This window comes from Hydractinia symbiolongicarpus, chromosome 8 (genome assembly GCF_029227915.1).
Source record: "Hydractinia symbiolongicarpus strain clone_291-10 chromosome 8, HSymV2.1, whole genome shotgun sequence".
In the NCBI taxonomy this organism is placed as follows: Eukaryota; Metazoa; Cnidaria; class Hydrozoa; order Anthoathecata; family Hydractiniidae; genus Hydractinia; species Hydractinia symbiolongicarpus.
Genome location: NC_079882.1, coordinates 24,957,820 through 24,982,937, shown reverse-complemented (window position 1 = coordinate 24,982,937; position 25,118 = coordinate 24,957,820). Strand labels below are relative to the sequence as shown.

General features: G+C 31.9%; 3 protein-coding genes across 5 annotated transcripts in view; 2 read left to right on the top strand and 1 right to left on the bottom strand.

The window, feature by feature from the left end:
- The first annotated feature begins 1,047 nt into the window (after positions 1–1,047).
- On the top strand, positions 1,048–12,146 carry LOC130655771 (solute carrier family 2, facilitated glucose transporter member 3-like). 3 transcript variants are annotated; one of them, XM_057458570.1, is made up of 13 exons: positions 1,048–1,197; positions 7,145–7,275; positions 7,539–7,663; positions 7,972–8,105; positions 8,178–8,322; positions 8,449–8,504; positions 9,011–9,142; positions 9,345–9,455; positions 9,915–10,016; positions 10,505–10,580; positions 10,698–10,825; positions 11,156–11,315; positions 11,614–12,146. In XM_057458570.1, the coding sequence occupies exons 1-13, from the start codon at positions 1,090–1,092 to the stop codon at positions 11,646–11,648; spliced, it is 1,443 nt and encodes a 480-aa protein (XP_057314553.1). In that variant the 5' UTR covers positions 1,048–1,089; the 3' UTR covers positions 11,649–12,146. The 3 variants fall into 3 exon arrangements, with proteins under 3 accessions (XP_057314553.1, XP_057314551.1, XP_057314552.1); XM_057458568.1 differs by lacking the exon at positions 1,048–1,197 and adding an exon at positions 4,905–5,934; XM_057458569.1 differs by lacking the exon at positions 1,048–1,197 and adding an exon at positions 4,905–5,934 and having other exon boundaries at positions 11,156–11,353.
- A 590-nt stretch (positions 12,147–12,736) lies between these two features.
- The window catches only part of LOC130655784 (mitochondrial import inner membrane translocase subunit tim16-like), a 100,206-nt gene continuing 87,824 nt past the window's right edge, over positions 12,737–25,118 (bottom strand). The window contains exons 2-7 of the mRNA XM_057458582.1: positions 15,463–15,543; positions 15,223–15,307; positions 15,057–15,139; positions 13,910–13,963; positions 13,720–13,785; positions 12,737–13,633 (exon numbers count right to left, since the gene is read on the bottom strand). Of these exons, the coding sequence (XP_057314565.1) occupies positions 13,532–13,633; positions 13,720–13,785; positions 13,910–13,963; positions 15,057–15,139; positions 15,223–15,307; positions 15,463–15,465 (393 nt within the window). The 5' untranslated portion in view covers positions 15,466–15,543 and the 3' untranslated portion in view covers positions 12,737–13,531. The remainder of the gene's footprint in view (positions 13,634–13,719; positions 13,786–13,909; positions 13,964–15,056; positions 15,140–15,222; positions 15,308–15,462; positions 15,544–25,118) is intronic.
- LOC130655782 (ras-related protein Rab-9A-like) lies at positions 19,394–22,732 on the top strand. The gene is made up of 2 exons (XM_057458580.1): positions 19,394–20,736; positions 21,557–22,732. The coding sequence occupies exons 1-2, from the start codon at positions 20,507–20,509 to the stop codon at positions 21,957–21,959; spliced, it is 633 nt and encodes a 210-aa protein (XP_057314563.1). The 5' UTR covers positions 19,394–20,506; the 3' UTR covers positions 21,960–22,732.

The window sequence follows — 25,118 nt, the reverse complement described above, 5'->3', positions numbered from 1 at the left end:
TTACTATCAATTGTATGGTGAAAATTAGCAGTTGCAGCATGAACTTCAAGTTATGCACAACAACAAATTCTGAAAACATCATTGGTTACTGACCATAATCCTCCTCTGTCTTTGATAATTACTAAATCAGAATTTTTATCTTCTTCCACAAGACACGACTTTCCTACTAATACGATGTCCAAACTTTGAACTCCAAGCATACTTCTTGATTTTTTTTATGTCCTGATGCGACGATATAGGGTACTAAATACATAACCACTTAGATATTGAATTATAATAATTTTCTTTGGGTGAAAAATTCACATGGAAAGAAAATTCTACAATGTTTTCTTTTACAGTTGAATTAGTGAGATGAGTAAGTACGTGATTAGCCACTTCAACCCAAGAAGAAAGAGCTTTGATTTGATAAATTTCTGAAAACAATATTTTCAGACACAGATTTGTAGAAGGCCGGATAAAACTTTTCAGCATTGTCTTTAAAACTACCGGAATCACCAGACTATCTCTTTTTCTTAGTACACACTCTATCTTTGTCTACACTACTAAACCTTGGTTCCATTTGGGTAGCAACAACATAAAAATTCATAATTAAGCCAGTATCAGTAGTCTTTAATACTAAATTGATCGTAATTTTTTATCTGTATGAATAATAATAAGGCCATGTGTTTGTAAAAGTTTATAAAAGTATGCAAATATACAAAAATATGCATTTTTTTATTCTTTTGTGTATATGTCACTTTTTCCTCATAAAAATATATCTATTGTTGTTATAGCGAAAGCCCTCCTAACAAAAATAAATAAAACATTTTTAAACCCTATTTTGTCCACTATTTTGGTGCCAAAATTAAATGGGCCCAAATTCGGTATACTGATGTCTAACTGACCTGAGTCAGGCATGGGTCTAAATTCCCCATCTCCTTTTTCCTCTCTTAGAAAGCAAAATTAAACATCAATAAAATATGATTCTAGCTTCTTATCGTCTGAATTGATGTCATATATATATTTGAATATGATCACAATTTTTTTTGTCTTAATCATTATTATATTATATTTTTATTTTATCTGTTTGTTGTAGATGATTATAAAATAATGGATTCCAAAATAACTGGACGTTTGATACTAGTGGTGTTTGTGTGTGCTGCGGGATCGTCATTGCAGTTTGGTTATAACTTGTCTGTTATAAATGCCCCTGGCCCAGTAAGTATGCCTATTCTTTATTATATATTTTATAATAATTCAGAGTGTTTATGACAAGCGCAGCGGATATGAACATTTTCCTTTGAAGTTGCCAAAATTTTCTTTGAAGTCACACAAAAAAGTATGTCTTAATTACCTAGACATTGCCGCATGAATTATTTAGACTCACGTCATATTAGCGAAGCCATTACATTGCACTGAACAATGTTCAAGCCTTATATCTTGGAAAAGGCTGGAAATAACTGACACATGGGTAACTAGGGGCCACCGAGGACAAAATTGGGTAAGCTGGGTCATACCACCTGTTTCGGGTTGACTACATCATTGAAATACCTTTAAACTCCAATATTTTCTCAACTGTTCCTCAAAAGTACCTAATCCTATACATTTTCGTGATCAAAATTATTTTTGACATTTGAACATTTGTCTTTGCTGTTGTCAGAAAAAGTTTTTTACCCTTAAACATTGTTTGAAGGTATACAGTCCTATACATTATCTTGATTGGCCTTTCATGTTCTACACATCAGAAGCAACAGCAAAATAAATTTCTGAAAACCCTTTGGGTATCCACAGGCTTTATTGACTAGTGTCTATATGTATAGTATATAATGTCAGTTCCACGTAACATAAATCTCAACGTCAGTAAATTAACTTTCAATCCAAGTCAACCTATGTGTAATACTTTTCAGCACTTGGCATTCACCATAGTACTTGCCAACAAACTTTTCAAATATATGTGTCATTTAGGTAATTATTTGCTGTGGACATTGTAAGCTATTAAGGTGCATTAAAGCTTCTATTTGAGCTAAGAAAGTTGTGCAATCACTTAACTAGACAGCTGCCTCTCAATCCTATTCTCATACTGAATATTAAGTAGAAAGGATTAATTCACACAAGTCTCTGACATGACTCGGCCAGAGTTTAAACTCAGACCTTCTGTACAGGAGACGAATGTTCTACCACAAAACCATCTGTCAGGGAACCGAAACCAAAAACATGTTAGATACAAAAAATAAGAAATGGTTTTGAACCAATTTGCTTCCTGCAGCACAAACCAAAGCAATATATTGCCAGCAATATTATAATATACAGACGTTGTCACTGTTAGCAATATTGTAATATACAATAGAATTTTTTTAAGAATTCTATTAACAATATATTGCAATAAGTTAATTTCAACTACTAAAATGTTTCAGAAAAAAATATATTTTCTTAAAACCTAATGTCTATATATTATACATATATATAGACATGTAGTATGAATGATGTTGTTAAAAGTACCTGGACAAACCATTAAATTTTTTTTCTGTTACCTACTAGAAAAGTATGTGGCATAATTAAATAGTGGTTATCTGTTATATTTTTGTAGCAATTAACCATTTAGCATCTACAGTGCTTGAAACATAGAAACATTTGCAAGTCATATCTAGTCCTATGTTATGCTTATCTCTAATTTTATTATTCTAACGTGAGTAGACAATACAAAGTTTAAGCAATAATTATAAATTCAATTTGTAAAGGTGTCAGTGTATGAACGGCAGCTAGTAAAATGGTGCAAGGCTTTGAAGGTTGCGACGATATTCCTTAAAGGGTTCTTATTAAAAAGATCCTCTAACAATAAATCGTGTCATGCATCTATAAACGTAAATATCTTGAGAATAATCCTTTTTAAAAAAATTTCATAAAAAAACTTTCTTAGCTTTATGTGATATAAGTTTAACATCATTTATGACTTTGAATTCCCTCAAACATGAAGTATGCCACCTTTTTAATGGGCATTAAACCCTTTTCTTTCTACGCTTTTGGGGACGCCTCAGTACTAACAATGAGCAGAATTTTGAGCATAATGTCATATTTGTAAAATCCAAGAAATTTGTAATCAAACAAATTAAATATGTTTGAAATTTTAATTTCCTGTTTGTAAAATGTGTATTACTGTAACCATAGCAACTATATGTTTTCATGAAATTATGGCATACAAATATAAAGAAATATTACCATAGAAAATGTATTAAAGTTTTAAAACACCAGTTATTTATATCATCTAACTTTCATATGTTTAAACAGTTGTGAAGATAAAGAGTAAAATAATATTAGTTTGTTTAAATATTTTTATAATTTTATATGGGCTTGGATTCGATAATTTCTACTTGTATATTTTTTGTGTTAACATAAAAGATATTCAAGACACAGATATGTAAAATGATTTGAAGGAAGTGTTTCCAATCTGTGGTTTTGTGGAGATGTTTTTAAGCAGACATATTTTTTTATCCTTTTTTAAAAGTTATATATGTCTTATATAAGGGAAATTCCTTTTTAACTCAACACTTAGTTTAGTTTATGTTTGTAGCCTGGATACCCAGGATAATTTTTATTACCACCGCGAAATCGGAATAGCTAAGGTGAAAAAAATTACGCCAGGTTGTAAAGGAATTTTCTGCAGTCAGAATACTGATCGCACTTTTTGATTGGTTATTTCTATCGTTCTTTGCTGACGTGATCATTATCCTTCTTTATTGTTTTGAGCGGGAATGGCCTCAGTCACTCACCCGAATGAGCAAAATAAATTTCAATTTTATTCAAGTAGGTAAGATGTGGCCACGCTGGCTTTGTATTCATGGTTTAATTCGAAGTTCGCTCTGTGAAATTATTTTGTGTTAATTGATGGATTTGAATTAGAGATTTGCTTTGACACTTTCGTTTACATCAGAGCTTTTGTATGAGAAAAACTGTCTTTAATATCTAATAAATTTAGTTATTCAATCAGTCTAAACCACTTTGGTTTTTATTTAACCGCAGTTGTTGTGGCTATTCATTTGGAACTTTTTTGTTGTTGTTGCAAATATCTTTTAGGCTCTTTTTTAAGACACACGAATTTTAAATGGTTACCCGTTGGGCTTAATAAAAAAATACATGAATCTAGAAAATAGATAAATCAAATCAAAAAATCAAATTAAAAGTTTTAAAGGGTTAGTTTAAAATGTTGCTAAAAGTGATATAAAGAGATTTTTTTTCTAGAAAATAAAACGCACTGCACAAGATTTTTTTAGCTAGCATGAACACAGAGAATCAAAAATCTGAAATAACTCGAAATAGCCGTATGTTCAAGAACAATTTCGCGCAAAATACACCAATATTTTAGAAGAAGAAGAAGGGGTGCAGTAGTTCTAAACCGAAACTCTGCTGTTTTGCCATTGATTTTGTATTTAATTTTTTCAGTGTAGACTAAGACTGGAAATTTGCCATTTCCAGATTGGGGAATGCATATCCCGGTTTGCTTTAATCAAACATCGAATGAGGACTTTTGATTTCCCAAAACAACACAAAAAAAAAACACAAAAATATTTTTCTTGTCTAAGTTTTTAAATAAATGGCTACGACACGATATTAAACAGTTTTTTAACAAAACATTCGTTAGTCGTGTAAATTAGGGAAAAAGGGAGCTTTCCAAAAACTTGTAAATGCTGCAAAATACAAATGTTTTGTCTCTTGCAACATTCCGTGTCTCATTAAGACATGGCTGTCATACCTTGAGTTCAATAATTTTCCCAAATTTTATTCATATTCGCGAAAATAAATTAAAAAAAAAATTTTCTCTCGAATTTTTCATTTTTTGGAGTTGATATGAGCAATTTAATTCATGCTACCTTATCGTAATAAATAGGCCTGAAATAAATTAAATTTGCCAAATACTAAATTCGTGAAATTATTCGTAAAAAAACTTAAAATGGTTCATTTGTGAAAAAAGACATAACTGATTTGCAAAAATTAACCTTCGTAAAATGTATTTTTTGGACCTTGAAGAAAGAAAGAAAGGAAAGAAAATATATAAGAACTTTATATTCTTTGTTGACTTAACACTATACACGACGATAATACTGCATCAGCATGGAGCCTGTACTAAAATTTGATAGGAGGAAATTAAAGTTGTTGACAAAAATCACTTCAGACAAGGACTCCTACAAATATTTAGAGAAGTGGCGTTACATTTGTAATATTTCAAGAGTCATTTTTGGTTCCGTTTACCCCTAGTGGACTCATTACAGCCAGGCCGAAATCTGTCCACAAGAGATGTTGAAATAAAGTTCTTTAACAATTTTAAACAATTTCAATTTTTGATAATCCGCAATAATAAATTTCTACAAAATTAATCCCGTGAAATTGCAAAATATTCGCTTCATTTTTTAAATTTTTTTTCTAGAATCCTGAAATATAGGTCCCAGCATTAAAGAAATTCAATGTAAGGAAAGCTCTAAAAATATATAATTTGCCTTAATAACGAATCAAAGTTTATAGTTTGACATAAAGGGAGGCAGAACAAAAGAGCCTCGTTTTTTGTGGTTTACAAAATCATAAGGAGTAATTTGTGAATGATTTAATTAGTCATCTTAACACGAGGTTCCGTGAAACACATAGAGAGTTCTAGCAATAGCTTAATTACAGTTTTATCAGTAGATCTTCTTCTATGCTATCTAAAAAATAGTATAAATGTTATTGATTTTATTGCAGAGCTCATGTATATGCTGTTTTCCCAAGCTATTATGTATTTGAGTTTTAAAAATTATGTATGAACTTCTGCAAGCCGACTTTGATGACGATGACACTTCAACGAAAAACAACTTCAAAGGAAGGAATAGGACAGGCTCAAACTTGAAATCATGTCTTTGCGCATTAGTTATTAGTTCTGGTATGCTTCAATTTGGATTTAATTTAGCCAGTGTGAACAATGTTAATCTTGTAAGTAGATATAGCTATTGTTAACTTTACTTGAAACTGCTTTCGTTGTTTATGAGCTGTACTGAGAATAAAAAAGATAAATAGCTCTCTATCGAGCTTTGTCATTCAATAAATTTTAAATAGAGAAATATTGTCTTTTTCACTTTATTTTAAATGAGATGAAGATTGGTAAATTAAAATGTCGCTGAATATTGTCATTCCTAATTTTAATGTAAATAAACAAATTGAAGCAAGTTTATACTCTTAATTTTGAAGGAATAAGCTTTACGATAACACTTTGCTAAAAGTATTAAAAAAAAGTCATTAATCAGTTCTTTTAAACTAGCATACAAACTTTTTTAAAAGACATGGCCTTCTATTTAAACAAAACTCGTTTATTAGATATCAATGCAAACCATCATCTCTTCCTGCTGAAAGTTGTCACAGTTTGAATGTCAAGTTCGTTTTTTAAACTGGTCCGTTCTGACCGATGAAAAACACTAATTTATCTGCTAATTTTTCTTACTTACTGTCAATAGAGAAAGCTGAACTGATGTCCACTTTTTAGTCAATAATCTTTTCACATGCTTACATAATCTCATAACTAACTTGCTCATAACTAACTTGCTCATTTACAGTGTTGTTGTACTTTTTTTCGATACTTGAAAAATGATTTATATAGACTTCAAAGGTTGCCATTAACAACGACGTCGTACTTTTACAAGCATTAGACGGGTATAATGATGCCACAGTTGCTTTTTTGTGTTTTGTTCTCCTCCCTAACGTTTTAAACATGATCCATTCTCGTCACGTAAGCTTTTTGGGTGGTAGGGAAAGTAACGAAAGAGCACACATTTTTGCTAGCGCATCGGGGGAAATAAGCATAAAAAAACTGGAGAAAGGCTAAAACAATGGAATGTAAATTTTGAAATAAGAAAAAGTTTTGCAAACGATTTAGTGTGTACAATTTACTTGATAAAAGCAAAAGATGACTTTGAAACGAAAGACATTCAAAAAAAAAGTTTTACTTTGTTATAGCTGTTTATAATACATTGACTAAAGTGGAATATGAATGGAAGCTGCTGTGTTATGGCAAAAACGAAGTGTTTTTACTGAGGTTTTATCAACTAGGTTCAAAGTGCGAATAACATTCTCAGAAAATTTGCGACATTGACTAATTCGATGGTTCCATTTAAATGCCTAACTAAAGCATATGGTTTCTTTCTTTCAGGTGGTCAAGGATTTCTTCAAAGATGTTGATCATTTTGAAAGTTTTATATGGCCCATGGCCGTTGCTATCTTTGCCATTGGTGGAATGATTGGATCTTATTTTGGTTCGCATGCTGCCAAAAGATTTGGACGGTAATAATGACTTTTTTGGGATTAAAGCTAGCTGGAGATAATCTCAAATTGCGGACTTGTGTTGTTTCAATAACTCTTTTGAGACTAAATATTCACATACGTTTATTATATATAGCTTTTGCAGAAAAAATATTTTGTTGTTATATGTTCCAGCGTCCGACCTCAACATCTAACAATATCCAACGAAAGCTTCGTAAATATCAGACTTTTATAAACTGACTCAATCAGACTTTTATGCACTGACTTATCTGTTTTCTTTTTAGGAAATATTCGTTGCTGATAAATAATTCTTTGGTGATATGTGGCGGCATACTTCTCTTCTGTAGCAAAGAAGCTAACTCTGTTGCATTGTTGATTATTGGTAGAATTCTTGTCGGTTTAAATGCTGGTAAGCTGTTTTGCTTTAGAATTTATGTGGACGTAGACGACGTATATTCTCTGGAGCAGTATCAACCTTTCTCGTTGGGGTGGAAATACCCATATGGAAGGCCGGAACTGTTGGACCAAACCAAAAAATATTACCATTGTTAGGTTGATACTCAATAAAACGTGTTTTTCTTTGCCTTCCTAAACTAAACTACATTTTGTTTTGTTGTACGTGTTTGTCGTGCATTTTCCAACGGAATGGTTTATAAATATGATTTTCGACAAGTAATTATTATATTTGACACTTTTTGTTACATTTTGCTCACCTAGGTGTCAACACCACCATCGCACCCATGTATCTTTCTGAAATTGCTCCCGTTCATTTACGTGGTGCTTTCGGCACTATGAACCAATTTGGTATCGTTTCTGGAATTTTGATTGCTAATATACTCGGCCTACAGCAGGTTCGCTTATTTTTTATTTTTTTTTTTTGTTTCCGTCTTTATTTATTTGTTATCTTTGTTTTTATATTTTAGTTGCTGGGAACGTCTTCAGGCTGGCCTGTTCTGTTTCTAATTACGGCGATAATTGGTGCTTTGCAGCTTATCTTTTTACCCTTCTGTCCTGAAAGTCCTCGCTACTTGCTTGCTATTAAGAAAGACGAACACACGGCAACTAAGAGTATGTTATCACTTTCGTGTGCAAGTCTTGAAAAATATATATTTAAAAAGAGTTTGTTTTTCTCGCTAACTTGAGTAGCTAATTAAAGAATTGTTATACGATTACTTTTTTTCTTGTACGTTATAGATTTAATGTCGCTGCGTGGAACAGACGATGTTTCTGAAGAAATCGAAGAAATAAGGGTTCGTTGTTAGTTTAACGCTAGCCTGTAATACAATGGGTTTTGCAGTTTACAGACAAAAACAGCCATCATTTCTCTACCAGAAATCTAAGCAGGTCGCCTTTGTCGGTAAAGACTGATATTATACCTTATTGGGAAGGAATTTTCGAGGAGAAAATTTTCGTGAGAATAATTTTTTGCGAATTTTGCCCTAATTCGCGAAAACTTATTTTGCAAAATTTACCAATAGTTTCTGATTTTCGAAAATTTCTTTCACGAAATAAATTAAAAGTGCCCATTCGCGAATAATAATTCTCTGAAAATTTAATTTTTTTCAAAGAAATTTTGTATAATCAGAAGCAACTTAAAAAATCAAAACCAACAACTCGAAGTATACTAACATCTGATTTTTTAAAATGTCCACTCTTAATCGATGCTTTATTGGCGAGACATGTAACTGTAGGAAAATCATAAAAGTTGTATAGTAACAACTAATTGTATTTCTCTTTAAACATTTTCTTTTTTTAGGTGGAAGCAGCTCGCGAATCTGAAATAGAAAAAGTCGGCGTCATCGATCTGTTCTCCAATTCCGATTACCATAAACCACTTCTTATTAGCATTGTCATGCAGTTATCCCAACAGCTGTCTGGTATCGGAGGGGTATGACTTTACAAAGAACTTCTAAACGACGATTTTAACTTTTGCCGGTTTAAGAATCTTTTTATACTTCCGCCAGACGTCGATGCAAATGGTCGGCAACGTTTTCTTTGTGTAAAGAATACAAAAAGCCAACAAAAGACGATTTTAAACTTAAATTTTTCCTATTTGTGCCTTTTTTAATTTGTGACCAATCTGTTTTTAGATCCTGTACTATTCAACAGAATTGTTTAAGAGTGTTGGTTTAGCGGAGAAGTACAGCCAAATAGCCACCTGTGGTGTGGGTACTCTCAGTGTTATCATGACTATCATTGTGGTACGATTGACTTTATTCTAAACACCTTAATGGTACTTCCTAAGGGTAGATAATTTCGCGTGTTGAAAAGAGTTACATTTTGGTGGTATTAATTTCGGCGAATGACTTAAAAATGTTATCAAGTATTTTTGGAAATGACCCTTTATGATTTTAGAATTTTTTTTTTTTACTTTTTGTGAATAAAATTGGAAAAACACGAAAAAGGCAAATCTTTGTTGGACAGTAATAAGCGTTTAGGTTGTACCTGGAAAGGAAATGTATAGATATATATATTCTACCAACAACCCTTTTTGATGTGGCAATAACGTGCTGTTTTCTTATTTACAACTCTTTCAATTACCAGTCTACTCTTTAGAAAAACGAAGTAAGCAAAGGCGAGAAGTATAAGGACTACCCGTTGACTCCACGGTATTTTGGTTTAAAGTCTCTTTAGTTAATATAATGATTTTTCATATTTAGGTGTTTTTAGTGGAAAAGAGTGGTCGTCGTATATTGATGCTGATTGGTTTAGGTGGAATGACTGTGTTGTTTGTCGTTATCACCATAGCATTAAAATACGCGGTAATAATTTGTAACCTTGCCTTACAGTTCAGTGGGACGTAAATTTAATTAAACCGATTTGTCATCCGTGACTGAACAATAACAAGCTTCACTGGATGTAATGAAAATGGTACCTTAACAGTGCTATAAAACAAGCGAAAAATTTTTTTTAATTGTTCCCACGATACTAGTGGTTGCAACAAAATTTTAAATACCACCTGCATAATTTTCATACCCCTTAGCATAATTAAATAATGGCTATATCCACGCCTGTTGTGATCTGTACTGAAAAAAATAAGGTTCCCGCAGGGTCCTGGGATTGCGAAATTTTACTGGGAATTTAATAATGCGGAGGGAGATCAAAGTTTGGATATTAAAACCGCGAGTGTTTGTGCTGTACTATATAAGTTATCCCGATCCTGCATAGGGTGTTAATGTTATGTCTCTTGTTGTTTTTACAATTGCTTTGTTTCTTATTAACTATTATTTACTTTTTGTTTTATTTTTAGGCTACAGAAAGATGGGCGCAAGTTTTAAGCATTGTGGCCACCTTGTTAAGTGTTGCATTCTTTCAAATTGGACCAGGTAGGAGACGTAACAAATATTTTTCGTCTTGTCGACTTTTTGCGACATTTGCAATACCTTCTTAAGGTTGCAGTGTGGACGAATACCCCTTTGATTTAAATCAACGTACTGTTATAGGACCTATACCTTGGTTTATCGTTGCTGAGCTGTTTACTCAGTCCAGCATATCTGCTGCTGTCAGTATAGCTGGTCCAACTAACTGGCTTGGTAATTTTGTGGTGGGTCTCCTATTTCCAATTATCAAGGTAGGTTTCGGTTCACTAAGCGACATGTGTTTTTCTGTTTTAAAATATGTTTAAGAAATTCTGAAAAAAATTGTCAGTCAGTTAAATGAAAATTTTCATTTTTTTTATTTGCGAAATTTTTAATTTTGGTGATGTAGTACTCAAGTTTGTGATAAAGTTTATACGCGGTAAAACGCTGCCTGGTTTAATTATTTTTTCAAGCATTTCTATTTTACTAATCATGCCGAGTCGGGAAGCAGAAATTTGTTTAAAACAACGGATGAATATTGCGTATTCGTTTCGTCTCCTTGTGGTTCCATTATTTTCACATTTTCTTTGTTTTTTTTTTAGAAAAACATTCATCCGTACACGTTTCTACCGTTTATAGTTTTGTTAATAATTTTCTTCATTTTCACATCCTTCGTTGTTCCAGAGACTAAAGGACTGACTGTATCAGAAATAAATGAAAAACTTCGTGATGAAGAGCCGAAATTGTCACAAGAAATACAGGGTTTGTTGGATAAATAAAAATTTCGACACAGACATGGGGTACTAATCTTTTACTGACATACATAATATCATTTAATTTTTTCACGACCACATTCTTTTCTAAACTGGTAAAAATAACTAATTCACACGAAAGATTAAAACTTACGGCACTAACAAGTTTTTAGGATTCTTCAAGATGATTTTATATTCAAGAGACAATATAACAAATGATTTAGTGGCGTAGGACTTGAGTTTATTTTCCCTGCTTATTGTTCTATCTTGTATCTTTTTTTTTCTAGATATTTTTTTTTGTTTTACAGATTTGCCCACTTATACGAAATCTAACGAAGACTAAATGAGATATCACAGAGAATGTACATACGTGAAATATTTGCTAGAAAATAGACATCTAAGACTTTAATAGAAATCACAAAGTACGAGATTTTTTACATTATATTCATTGTATGTTACTTTAAATCAAGATGGTTTTTAGATTTAGTTTGAAATTTCGCGAGTTCAAGAATGACAGAAATGTGAAAAGTGTTGTCACCCCAATTCGACCGAGTTTCTTTTACCCCTTCATCGTTCTTACTTTTTGCTCGTGCAAACACCAGTCTGATTGTTATTAAATTTTCGATAATCTGAGGACCGGAATACATACAAAGGACTAGTATATAAATAAATTTTTTATATAATAATAGAGATAAAAGATATTAGTATTAATTTTTATTATAAAGATAGTACTGAAACGTCTAATACGTTACAAAATCTGTTTCTCCGTTAATACTACAAAGTAGAATTCATTGAATTGTACAATTCCGTGAAGCCAAAGATATAATTTAAAATGGAAAAATGTTTTTTTCAAACTCTGGCGTCGTCATTTCCTTTTTTCAATGATTGTGATTACTCGAAAAATTTCATTGATTTTTTTTGGTTTCTGGAAAAGAGCCCCCTCAAAAAAAGTGAATTTCTTCAAAATCCTATTAAATATGTTTAGCAGCTGTCTGTGGCGACTGGTAAAGCAGTTTTACCGCATTGTATACTTGATTTTGTTCTACATCACACGTCCGTATTGTCGTCTATATACCGTCGTGTCGTCGGCGTATTGTTGTCGACATCTACTCGGTTATTTCTATTACGTAAAGGTTAAACAAGACAGGGCCTAATATACTGCCTTTGGGCGCGCCAAATATAACTAAAAATGTCAGAAAAGTTCCCAACGTGTAATTGATCAGAATTAAAAGAAACATTCTCATTGAGCTACGGTCTGAAAATATTATAAATTCAGTAAATCAGAAGTTTTTTTTGAATACACTCGTTACTTTAAATTAGGCAAAGCTTTTGGATCTTAACAGTGTACAGTGACAACACTAAGCGTTATCAATATTATTAGACGAGAAATCTAACTTTGAAATTGTGCATCGTGTGCAATAAAAACAAGTCTTACAAATGTCAAATATTTTTTTTCTGACAATACGTTGTAAAACATTGTAATACTCTTTGTAAAACATAAAAGCAATATACACTACGTTTTTCGTAAGCAAATTAAGTTTTGACCCGGCATTTAGTTGCATAAAACGTTGAAAATGGAAAAAAAATAAAGGCTCTGCCAAAAATTACCAGTTTAATTTAATTATTTAGGGAAAATCAGGTAAAAAAAACTATTTCATGAATGAATGATGAAATGATTACCTTAAGCAGCATAAAAAGAAGTTATTATTGTATCTTGACACACGTGAAAAGAAGTTACACAAAATGTCAAAATCAATTTACGACTATGGTAATGCACTTTTAAAACCGCTACCAAATTTGCTCCTTGTATCAATATTGTTTTAAAGTCCCCAAAAATGTTGCGAATTTGAGTGTTTATAAAATAACGTGTACGTATCTATCTTATTTGTTTTCGAAAATAAACTTTTGCAAAACACGCAGAAATTCTTTAATAACCGATATTTAAATTTAGTTTTTAATGAAAGGATTTTTGTTCGCTTGTCAGCTTCAAAAAACGACCTGGGGCATTTAATACTGATGCTATTTTGGAGGCGTTAAACAGAGAAGGATTTATTAAAATATATTAATCCTAATTAAGCGTCTCCAAAAAAGTCCTTATAAGAAGTCCTTTCCATTGGCAGCTTTCCAGTTAAAAAGTTACACAGAAGTTGTTTTCGAGCCAACCTTACGATACACAATTGCTATTTACGCAAGCTTTTATTCACGTGCAAAAAAACATTTGCCGTGCTATAAGTCATTTTTAACCGAGTCTGTATTTTTTTCTTCTTTTCTTTGTGAGTCAGCTATATCCTTTAACTCAAAGTCTAACCTCTCTTTAGCTCTGAAGACCTAAAATGAAAATAAATTTGGTGGAGTAATAATCCTCAACCGTCAAAAAATTTTATGTAACATATATGGAAATGCAAATAATTTACCTTCGATTGGAGGTAAAACGAACCTCCGGCCTTCTTATCATTAATTTCAAATAAGTATTTATAGCTCTAAAAGAATAAAAAGACGTATCAGTGAAGGATTTCTACGAAGTTTCCTCAAAAAATTATTTTTCACCTTTTCTAGTGTTTTAAATAATTTCTACAAAGTTTCTTTAACAAATTATCTTTTTACCTTTTCAACAACCTCTGGTGTGACATCTTTTATATTTAATATCATTTTGGCTTCCTGAAATAATAACATGACTCATTATATACCATGTATTTTATATCCCTTGGTTCTTATCACAATCAATGCAATCATGCATTTGGAAAGGGGTCAATGCAATGGAAATAAGAGCCCCTAACTAATGTTGGTTATTTATAAATTTTCGTTACACTTTTTTATATAGACTTAATTTTAGATAGACTTACTTTTTTATTAAATTCGAATCACATTGATGAAAGTTTTGAGAAGAACAATGTTAGCATGATTTATAGCACTGAATTTTCATTAAAACATGTTTAAAAAAAAGAACTGAATATCAAAAAAATAAACTATGGACACTTGAGCTTCGTTATATCCTAAAAATTCTATCATTTTTTTAACTTTTGACCCTCCCTTTTTTTAAATCAAAAAACGTCGATTAATTATGTTCCCTGAGATATAATAATAAAAAACACGGGGGTCGATTATTTTGTGTTTATCTTTAAAATTATCTTTAAAACTTTAGAGTTATACAGCTAACTCTTCATTCAATTAGAACAACCTCAGGAACAAAAAATCTGTTTTATAGAGTTCAAATTATAGGAAGTTGGAGCCTCTTTTTTGTATTCGATTCACTGTAGAATACTGCAACATGATGCAGTAAATGCAGAAAAATATCCCAACTATGAAGGGTATTTGAATGATGGAAAAAATTTTCATAGGAAAAAATATTTGTAATTTTTTTTCATTTTCTTTTATTTTACAGGAAGAAATCTTCTAAGAAATAATTTTTAAAATTGACTAATGATAAGAATATTGGCAGCAAGCGAGATGACAGGAGTAGAAAACTACTAAGAAACCAAAGTGCAGTGTTTGTGTGAATGTATTTAATGAGCATGTTTAAAGAAAATAATCTTCCTACATTCACCTCGGTGATATCTTCTTGTTAACATCCTATATAATCACTTTATGCGGACAATACTAAATTTTTATGAATGACGGACTTTGCTGTATTAACAAGAAGAATTTTTTTGAATCTGTATTCACAAATCCACTTGTATGATAAATTAACAATACTAATAAATTTTCTGATTGCCCCTTATGTGATTAGTGTTAATAAAAAAATATTTAGTACCTCAACAGTGATGCCACTGACTGCTGTATGCGGTGCCTTTTTTGCACCCTCAGTTGCAGAACGGGCAGCTTTCTGAGCACCAGCTTCATAAAAGATACCAAACAAAAACACTCAGAATCTTCATACGAAAACCTTATCATAGATGTAAATATAAAAAAAAACGAACCTTGAAATTCCTGTTTGAGGGCTTGTGTAAATGCTTTTCCAACAATTTGTCCACCAAGGACGATAATTTGAGCAAGAAATTTAGCCTGAAAAAACAATAGGCAGTATTGTGCTAAAAGCATCTACATAGTCTACATAGTCTTACGAATACAAATGATAAAAAATGAACCTTGTATATTTTTGTAAGGCTTTTGCACACAGAAAACTGTCTTGACTTGCAATTTAATAATAAAAAACATACCATTATCAGAACATGTTTATGCAAATACACAGATTTTACCAATTAATCCTGTTATGAAATAGCCAGCTATTTTATAATTCTAATAAAAATAAAATAAAATTAGCTAAATAGAAATAAACAGGCCAGAAAAATTTTTGAAAGTTAAAAATTCAATGCAACAGTAAGTACAAAACACACATGCACCATACACACATCCATAACAACATAAATTTGGCCATACTAACTAAATCATCATTCTCATCATTCATGGCTAACGTCCGTTTTCCATGCTAGCATGGGTTGGACGGGGTATATTAATGACCCTCTTCCTATCTGATCTAGACTGTGTTAGATCTAAACTCAACTTCCTCTGTATCAAGTCTGTCCTTATAACCTCCTGCCAAGTCTTTCTCGGTCTGCCTATGGAGACATTTAGCTAACTACTTTAAAGGTAAAAACTTTTGCAAACAATCACAAACAATCATGAAACTTCTGTAATAGAAGAGATTGATAAAAACTTTTGGAAATTTTCAAGAATTTGTTATTTCACACTTTTTAAAGAAAATATGTGTATACAAATGCAAATGAAGTAGAAAACAAATATACCATTGAAAAAAAAATCATTTTTTCAATGGGCCTAACTTTCACAAATAGGCCAAAACAGAGTATAAAAACAGAGACCTTCAGCTTTAATTCTTGACTCAACATTGAAGGAAAATCCTTGCAACAAGAAACAAGGACTATATATTTCTTTACAAAAACCTGATCATAAAGGGAAGGAATTTTCATTTAAAGAAATTTTTATGGTGACCGAAAGCACCAAACATTTTTATAGTTAACTTTTTGGATTCAAGATTTTTTTATATAATTCACAAGCATAAATTGATGGAGATTGGTGCAGTGTGATTTTAATAATTATTAAATTTCTATGCTATATAATTTAGAAAGGTGACTAAACAGACACCTAAAAAATGAAATAATTATTGTTTCTTTATTAAATTGCAGCATTTTCTTAAACACCAAAAAAGAACTCTGGTGAAACAAGTCAGGGGGGATCTAGCGCTGGTGCCATGGTGCCATGGCACCACTTAAAATTTCTAAAGTGACCTCCTTATGGACAAAGAGACCAAATAGCTTTCCCTAAATTATATGTTCAAAGGAGCACTCTGACAGCGGTATACACATTATTCGGTGCGTTTTTACATATATTTTTCTCCAACACATACCTTATTACATAAAATTAACAAGTCAAGAAATTAACGCAAATTTAATTAACAGTCATGAAATTAACACAGTTGAATAAAATTATTTTGAAAAAGGCATTTAATTAACGCGGTTGAGCAAAATTGCATTTAATAAACGCAAATGTAAGAATATGCTACATGATATGATACATAAGCCAATGAAATTTGAGAACATTGGAAACACCTTGCTGGCTTGCCGGCAAAATGTAATTTGGCATCAGCCGGCTCTCAGTGGTGTCCCTGGCACTGGTTGTCTCGTGCTAAATTTTGGATTTAAATGCTAAGGTCTTGCTGAAGAAATTTTCGTCCGGTGCTAAAACTTAAAATGTACGGCCGACGATGTTGCGGAAGAAACAGCCAAGATGAAATGTAAATATTTAGCTTTGTTTGTGCGCTCTCTTCCCTACTTGAGTTTGACAGCTGAAGGAAGTGAAGTGTTGCAGGTTTTGATATCTATCTACATTTCAGGAATCCTAATTAAGTTTTATAAATGCTTTTGGTTTCGATGCTATATTCGACACTCGTTTTCTGGCTTGTAAGTATTTCATTTTTAAATTCTGCTCTCTATTTTTTGAGTTGTAGGAAGGACTTTCTTGCTGAAGTGAAAAGACATTTTCCTTCCTTCACCCAATGATATTTCCATACCAATAATTATCGACACCAGTAGAAAGGAAAATCTTGTCTCTGCCCACAAAAAAATGGTCGCAAAGATTGATCAAGCTGTTGAAAAGAGTGGAAAGTTTTCACTGGATAAATTCAAGGTACTTTAGCAAAAAGTTGTAAAATTTCGACATTTTTAATAGGGATCAAGCTTCAAAATTTCAATGAGTTTTTCTTACATCTTCTAGCGGAATTAACTGTGACTAATTTGATAAACAATGCTGCTTTTATTTACGATCTTCAATTTCGCATTTTCGTATAAAAAATTCAAAAACATTGATTTTATTTTTTAGCCGAAACGGCAAAACTTGAGTACAGTGGTATCAAATATCCATCTACAGCCGACACTGAAGAAACTCAATTCCGTCCAAGATTTCATGTAATATTTAAGATGTAATTGTAAAACTTAATTTGAATAAAAAAACAAGAAAATTTGATGATTGTAATTCTTGTTCAAAGTTGTACAAAAAAAAGTAAAATTTACGTGACTTGAAGTAAGAATGAGAAGTTAGGTGATTTATCAACGATTCGTTCAGGGGTTTTGATTTTTAAGCTGTTTTGACCACCAGAGGGCGTTAAAAAGGGTGGTTGTCTCGTTGGGCGGCTCAAAACGCTCTCTATATCCCCTCCTCGAGACTATTTTGCACTAGTCAAAAAAAAATACTGAATCCGCCCCTGCAGGTCAAGTAAAAAGACAGTCAAAAAAGAAAAAAACAATTATGACATTAGCGTATAATTGTATTATAACTCTAGCTACAGATGATTTTTACTGTGATTGTCCAACCAGTTTTAAGGCTGTGCACTTTTGTATCAACAGATCTTAGGTCAGTGTCCTAAGATTTGGCAGAAAATAGCTAGCTAGCTAGCTAGCTAGCTAGCTACACAAAAGAACGATTTTATAATATTTCACAACTTGTTTTCGAATTAATTAATAAAAAAAAAGAAACATCAACAGCTGCTATTAATTAAATGAAACAATGTACACCAGGAACGTTTGTGTTGTAGAGCTGTACCAGTCTGGCTACAATTTTAAAAACAAACAAAAATTAACAAAATGCTATGAAAATCATTGCACTCACATGCTTCGTGCAAAATTTTGTTACGTCATTAAATACAGGCCACAAAATAGTCACTTGGTTTTGTTCGTGAAGATGCCTGTAATTAACCGTTAAATTTATAAAAAGCCACCTGCACTAATATTATTTAACCAGTCATGGTCGTTTTTATTTATGATACCGATGTATTTCTGCAAGGAATATTTGTTCTTGATAAAACATATATTATTATTTTTCAATTTATATTCTCCATTTTATTTTGCATAGATTCGTCTAAAAAGCATGCACAAGGAAAATTATTATAAAGACAACAATATTATTTCCGCATACGGCTTGTCATACATATTTATTGTCTCACGACGACTCGGACCCGGTGAAGCTGACGTCAGCAATCTTGGTCATCTGACAAAAAATGGCTGCACGCAAATTTCTTTTCTGTTTTTGTTTCTCTGTCTCAGTTTTAGGATTATTTTAGCAGTAATCTCATTGTCTGTTTATGGTTGTAACTACATTAGATTTTTGATCATCTTCTACCCCTGTCTAGGAAAAGTGGAAAGCATATAGCCATTACCCAGTGTGATGGGAAAATGTCTGCCATGTGGGAGGTGGGGAGCAGACTATAGCTAGCTAGCTATAGCTATGATTATTATGTCTATTTTTTTTCATTTCATTCGATATTTCGTAAATAAGTCTACATTATTGATGCTTATAATAAACTCTTTATCATTCATCCCCAGTCTTTTGGGTGATGCATAGCAACTTCGTGTGCATTTTGCCAAAATCTATAGATGACTTGCTAGAATCTTTGTTTACATTTTATTTCGGCAGGCAAATAGTTTTTTAACCAATCAGATCTTCTAAAAAGAATTATTAGCCAATTAAATTGCTTTATTTTGCCTGCCAAAAAATAAAAACAAAAAAATTATCAAGATAGCAAGTCATCTATATTTAAGATTGTGAAGTCCTGTTTGACTAGTTGACCATGTCGTTGGGGGCCTGCCTTTTGGTATTTTAAAAGGCATCTCTGCGTACTGCATTGCTTTTCGTGCGGGAACATTGAAGTTCATTTGCTGGATCTTGCAACCATCTTAACCGTCTTTTGCGTATTTTGTCACTCCATTTCTTTGCTCTTGTGTTGTTGTACGTCTATGTTATAAGTAAAATATATTCACCAGGGAAGACTGCTGATCAAGGAAACCTCTTAACCCTATAACACCTGAGAATGGGGACAGAAAGTACCAGCTTGTATGACTATACATAAACTTTTGTTGGGGATTTTCAAAGTTATATTTTAATTTCAAGATCAAAAGATGCCTCTACGTAAAAAAAGTTTGGAATAGACTGGTCTACCACTTACTGCCTGAATTATTTTGCCTGTCACTTTGTGTAGGAAGTGATAAACTTGTCAATTGCTATAGCGTAACCGTCCTAATTACGTGATTATCTAAACAAACAGCTCTGACGACGATCTGGCAACTCTGCTTGCCATATAACTTCATGTTTTTAACTATCAGCCATCCCTAAAAACAACTTTGCAAAAATGCTATTGAGCAAGGCAGGCGTTTGCGCAGAGCCGAGCAAAAAAGAAACTGTCAAAAACATCCTATTTCCGTGATTTGCATCTTAATTCTGTGATGTGTGTTTTCCAATGTGAGATCGACTGGAATTATTTCTAAAGTCTATTTTATTATTACAATGGTTGCAATACTTGGTGACTTGTCTCAGATGCTTGAAACATTGTCATGTACTTTTCTCTGATGCTCAAAAAACAGACATGACATTTGAAAAACTTGTTATGCGAATTACCAAAGGGAATCTGTGGAGGAGAGCACACGTGGTAATAATTCTTTTTTTCTTATAAATATTCTCCAGCCTGTCTAGTTTCATAATAATATAGTTTGTTTGGTATATATTTAATGAGTAATTACAAAGATAACAATAGATTAAAATGTCATACCCCCACCACACAAAAATTTTCCCATGTGTGATCTACCCCAGAGATGTTTGGGCTGTCTATTCTGTAAAGTGCATTATTTTTCTGTGATGTGAATAGGTGATGTATAATTAAAACTATATAAATGGTTGTTGCTTTTAAATATATCCAACATGGCTAAACCAAATTTTTTGAAAGTCATCATACTTGGAGATGGAGCAGTGGGAAAAAGTGCGTTAATGAACAGATTTGTTAATAATAAATTTGATAGCCAATCGTTTCATACAATTGGTGTAGAGTTTTTGAATAAAGAAGTAAAAGTTAATGGAGAAATGTATACTTTGCAAATATGGGATACTGCTGGACAGGAAAGGTTTAAAAGTCTCAGAACACCCTTCTACAGGTATGAAAAAATATTCTTGTATTATCATGACACATAAGAAAACTATTATTTTGATACATTTTATTGTCAGAATACGCACAGTAAAATAAAAATAATGCTTATGGTATATATTACATTGATAAGGATTTAAGCATAAAAAAAAATTAGTTAATAATTTAATTCTTCTGTCTAATGATTTAAAATAAACTTTTATAGCATAAATTTTTTTGGAAAAATAGGATTTAAAAAAAATTTCCTTTACTATAAAGTAGTAGTTTTGGTTGTTGTTGTTGTTGTTGTTGTTTTTCATGAAAATCATGCAGCAAATTTGTCATAAAAAATTCAATATTTGCAATTTCCGTATGGATGTCTGCGTAAACAAAGTTATAACTTTGTTAACTATTTCTTTAATCCTACTTGTTAAAAGTTATGAAAAGAGAAATTTAAAATGTAAAGAAAAAGTGTTTTGCTTGTTTTTGCCCACTTTTAGAAACCTGGTTCCCTATAAACAGAGGCAAGAATTTACCTAGATATTAAATTATTCACATAAATTCAAAGAATTTCTGTAGATTGTCTACCTAGAAATTCCTGTTGCATTCTAATTTATCTGATGAATTCTATAGGCACCTTTAAAGTTGTTATTTTGTTTAAACTGTAATATTAATTTTATGGATAATCCTGGAAATGCTCTAGAATTCATTCTGGTGACACCACGATATCCTGAAAAGTTATCGAAACTCCAAACTTTTGATTACTTGTTTCTATAACAATTCTCTGTTCTCGTTGCCTTGCCTTTTAATTTTTTTTGTAAATTTGTTGCAAAAGTCTTTTGGTTTTTTAGGGGCTCAGACATTTGTCTCCTGGTGTACTCTGTGGATGATGAACAAAGTTTTTACAATTTGGATACTTGGAAAAGAGAATTTCTGTATTATGCAGATGTGAAGGATGCCGATTTATTTCCATTTGTAGTTTTAGGCAATAAAATAGACTTGCCGAATCATGAAGTTCCTCCCGAACAAGTATCAGCCTGGTGCCATGACAATGGAAAAATGCAATGCTTTGAAACTAGTGCAAAAGACTCAATAAATGTAGAACAAGCGTTTGTAGCCTCGGTAGAAAGATGGTTGCAACAAGAGCAAACTTTTGATAAGCAAATGAAACCAGGTGCTAATTATAATAATCAAATCAATCTGAAAAAGCAAGGCGATCAAAGAAAATCAAATGACGACAAGCTTTGTTGTTGATGTTGCTGCTGGCAAGAAATTAATATAGCTTTATATATTTTGTTGAATTTATCTTCATAACTATTTACACATTGTCACAGAGGAAAAAATATTTTGGGTAAAAATACTTTTTTATTGTGATTAATGATGCACAAGACGAATTTGCTACGTTTAAAATAATTTTAAAAAAGGCAAAAATGGATGCAAATGTAATGTGAAATAACCTCATATAGTATTGTATAGTCAGGGTTGCCATGCCTTCTCAAACCTCCTTATTTCTACTTAATTTTGAAAAGTCTTATCAAAACTCCCCATATCTCTTCTAAAAGTATATTTTTGAACAACTTTCTCAAATCTCCTAAATTTTACAATCTATCCCATCTTTTTATTTTTAAAATTGCTACAAAGTCACAGCAATAATTAGGCTCATATTAACTATAAAAAATTTTTTTGTTACCATAAAATTGTACTGGTAATTTTTTTCATGGTTAGATAAATGGTTATCTCCATAATGGTATGCTAGCATTTATTGGTAACTTGGAAACAGGGTGTGCTCTAAGCAATCGAATTTTTATGAATTTTCTGTCATACTTCTGTGTATACCTGACGCGCACTTTAAAATAAGGAAACTTTTATAACGTATTTTTGTGCAAAGCTATTGCTTGTCTGTTCTTGTTGTTTTTTTTATGTATTTAATACTGTTAATTTGATGTTGCTGTTCGAATTTTTTTTGTGTATTTCACACATGTATAATTGTAGATGCTATCAATCAAAATAAATTGTAACAGATGGAATTTTTTATGGTAGTTCAATCGAGTTTTACAAGAAACGTCTGGTAGAAACAACTGTTTAATGTTGCTGTTTTCTGTTAAAAGAAATAGCAATACTGAAATCTTTCTTTTGGCCCTGATTTTATAGAAGACATCAGTCAACACTTCAATTTCGTAGTTCTTATTTTTGATATTTTTAAGTACGACTAATGTTCAAATTAATACTTACTGTGTCTGTGTCTGTTTATGAAATTTCAATTTTTACGACAGAAAAATTCTTCGGAACTTTTTATTAAAGGAAATTAGAATCTTTGTGATTTAAAAAAAAAACATTAAAGGCTTTTTTAATTGCAGATCTTTTGATGATGAGGTATAAGCTAACTGCCTTTTGCTAGTTTCTTTGTTGCAATTTGAAAACAATCATTTTGTTTAGATTTTTTCTAACATTGTCCCTTTCAGTTAGCAATTTTTGGCGCGTTTTTCATACGACAGTCTTTCATGAATAGTTACAGACAACGCCGTAGCAGATAATTCCGTTATTGTTTCGTAAAGTCCCTGATAAAACTATTTTGACGACGATAACCCGAGAAAAAAAATTATATTTTAATTGATACAAATTTTCTCTAAACCTCTCAAGTCTGCTTTTTGTATTACTTGTTCTTATAAAAGTACAGTATATTTTCGTTCCAAATTTTCTAGAGTTCGTAATTTCCAATATTTTGTATACTCATTATTAACATTTTTTATTTTCTGTCGCAACACTCAGCTAAATCTGTAAAAATATAGAATAAAAAATTTATACATGTGAAAGCGTGACATCTTCTTAGTTTCTAAGGTTTTTTAGAGAATTCGGGAAGCCACCAAAGTTCTTGCTCTGATAAAAGAATTTTAGGCATGAGATTGTTAAATACTCGAAGAGATAACAATAAGTACGACACTTAATTAACTATCTATGGACATGGCTGTTTTCACAGCTATAGGTAGGTAACTTTTATGATGCTGCATGAATTGGTTAAGGTTGTTAATAGTAGCAGTGTGGAAAACCTAAGACCTCGGTGACGCTGGGTGGATTTCAGACAGGTGTCCTTAATGGGGCAGTGGACTTCGTGCTTCAAGTTTCCTGCCTAATCCACTTAAGCAAGAAATGAACTGCATAGAAATCCGAAAAGTACTTTTTTCGGTTGCTATTAAAGCATAATTTTCACAGGGTTTTAACTTGGCGATTCAAAAATTGGATTTTTGCCAATCTTTTAAGAAGTGGAGTTTTTCGAGCTTTTTATTTAACAAAGTCAAGAAATAGGACAACGACTTTTCAAGCTGACTGCGCTCCCCCGCAACTGCGCGCTTGTTTTACTAAGCTTTCATATTTTCTAAAAGTGTTTTATACAGAACAACATCATGACGTGGTGTGACTGTACAACATATTTGTCACGCATGAAAGCGGATAATTAGATAAAATTTGTTCGAATGTCATCTTTTGTCTAAATATCTACATAACTATAACGAGCAGGAAATTATATTTACAATACTACAATCAAATAATTACATGCACGTTATAGTAATTCAGAAGGTTTTGCCAACCAGTTTCAACTACCCTCTCTCACAAAAACCATAGCCCTCCTATGACACACATTCAGTCAAATTAAGCTGCAACTCATCGATATATTTGATAGCTCGTAGCAATACACCAAGCTTTGAAGTGTTTTTTACGGAGCAGAGTGTCACGTGGTTTGGGATAGCATTCGAAAGGCTTTGAAACATGTCATTTATTTCTTTAGTCCGTTTTGATTGCTTCTCATTGACTTTCAGTCGATATCTTTCTAATATAGGATCCATGTATTTCGCATTTTTGTTTGAACTAGTGCAACTTAAGTAGCCAACACATGGAAATAAAATCCGAGTCTTATTCGAAGCGCCGGTTTTTATTTTTAACTTGTTAGCTTTTGGCTTTTTTCTCTGTAACGAACTTCTTTGTTTTCTGTCTACAGTTGGATAGTGTATCTGTGTTTGACTTCGCCGAAAGTGATGTCTGTTTCTTCTGTCAACCATTTCTACTTGATCGTAGTCGTGTATTTTAATTTCGGCGCCAACCCTTGATAACTCAGAACGGTTTGCAATGCCTTTAACGTCTTATAACGAATAAAAAGAGTTTAAGAAATAGTCCCTCCCTCTTTCGTCTTCTGGACTCATTTCAAATTTCTTAACCTTTCAATTTTCACACTATTTTCTTTCAAACTTTGTGTTTTGATTTCTCTTTTAATCAAATGTGTAAAAGACTTGATAAATTAGTATTTAAGCGATTTCACCGAACAAACATCAACTACAATACTAAATCTTTTCTATCTTGCTTTTCAACTTTTGTTTACTTCAGATGAGTGGAGAATTTATAAAATAAAAAACTTCCTCTTTG